Raw genomic sequence first — 1,069 nt, 5'->3', positions numbered from 1 at the left:
TACTTTGTTGAAAAAGAATCTTTAAACTTAATGCCTGAATTTCAAAAAGCACGTAATGTGCGTTTTCCTTTTGGTACCTGTCTCGGTACTCATGCCACTGATGACAGTCAGGGCAAAATTATCGAAGTCATTTTGAATGACCAATCAGCTGTCGACGATGCAGTAAACAATCCTATTGTTATTGGGCACGACAGAAAGTTTTACGCCACTCCTGCTGTCCCTCAGGACAACATCATTTTGAAGGTCCATCTTTCAAAATTACCTTTCTTGCCAGTAGCCGATCTACACACCACGTTGGTCGACAATTTTTCTCGTTTCGGTAACGTGAGAGACGTCACCATTTACCTCGACGATGAGTCCAACACAGCTTTCTGTGGCAACGGTGCTATCTTCTTGGACAGATCAATTGATCCAGCTAACCCCAAAGCCTGGGATAAGCTCACGTATAAAATCGATTTAGGTAACCAGTCCTTCTGTCTTGGTAAATGGGCTAAGATGGAATCCCATTGTGTATATTGCAAACAAATGGGTCATACCCGTAAGGACTGTCAAGAGATTCCAACCATAAGTAAGACGTGTTACCTGTGTGATCGACGTGGTCATCTAGCCCGCCATTGTCCCCGCGCTCACGATAACTCGATCGCATCTTCAAAAAAGCGAGTTCGTAACGAAGAACAACCTTTTGTCCCAAGCATTAATAAGGTTTTAATTAATACTGTACCGTCAGTCAATGTGGACGATAATGTTACCACACCCAGTACCACCGCAGTCAACCCAGCCAACGAGGATGTACCAGTGCTTCAACCATCCAACTATTTTACGGTATTATCAGACAATGAATCCATGATGGATGTTTCTGAAGATGATAATGATCGGTTAACAGATGCTGAAGAGCCACCACTTCTTTCAAACGATTCACCAGTCATCGTTGAAGAAAGATCGGCCGCCAATACCAGTGTCCCCAAGACTACCCCAACCACAGTTGCCAATTCTGCCACAACTCACCAGCGAGTCTCTCCTCGTGCTCACAAAGGTGTCGCTGCTGTCAAATATGACCCTTCCTCCTCTT

General features: G+C 44.4%; 1 protein-coding gene across 1 annotated transcript; it reads left to right on the top strand.

Moving 5' to 3' along the window:
- Positions 1–201: 201 nt before the first annotated feature.
- EV154DRAFT_401122 (uncharacterized protein) lies at positions 202–684 on the top strand (the record flags this gene model as incomplete). The annotated part of the gene is made up of 1 exon (XM_051595284.1): positions 202–684. A coding segment is annotated over one exon (483 nt), but the record flags the coding sequence as incomplete, so codon positions are not given.
- Positions 685–1,069: the final 385 nt, after the last annotated feature.

The sequence above is a fragment of the Mucor mucedo genome, assembly GCF_025094135.1.
Source record: "Mucor mucedo strain NRRL 3635 chromosome Unknown EV154scaffold_67, whole genome shotgun sequence".
Classification (NCBI taxonomy): domain Eukaryota; kingdom Fungi; phylum Mucoromycota; class Mucoromycetes; order Mucorales; family Mucoraceae; genus Mucor; species Mucor mucedo.
The sequence above is the reverse complement of the archived record's forward strand: the minus strand, read 5'-3'. Positions and strand labels throughout refer to the sequence as shown.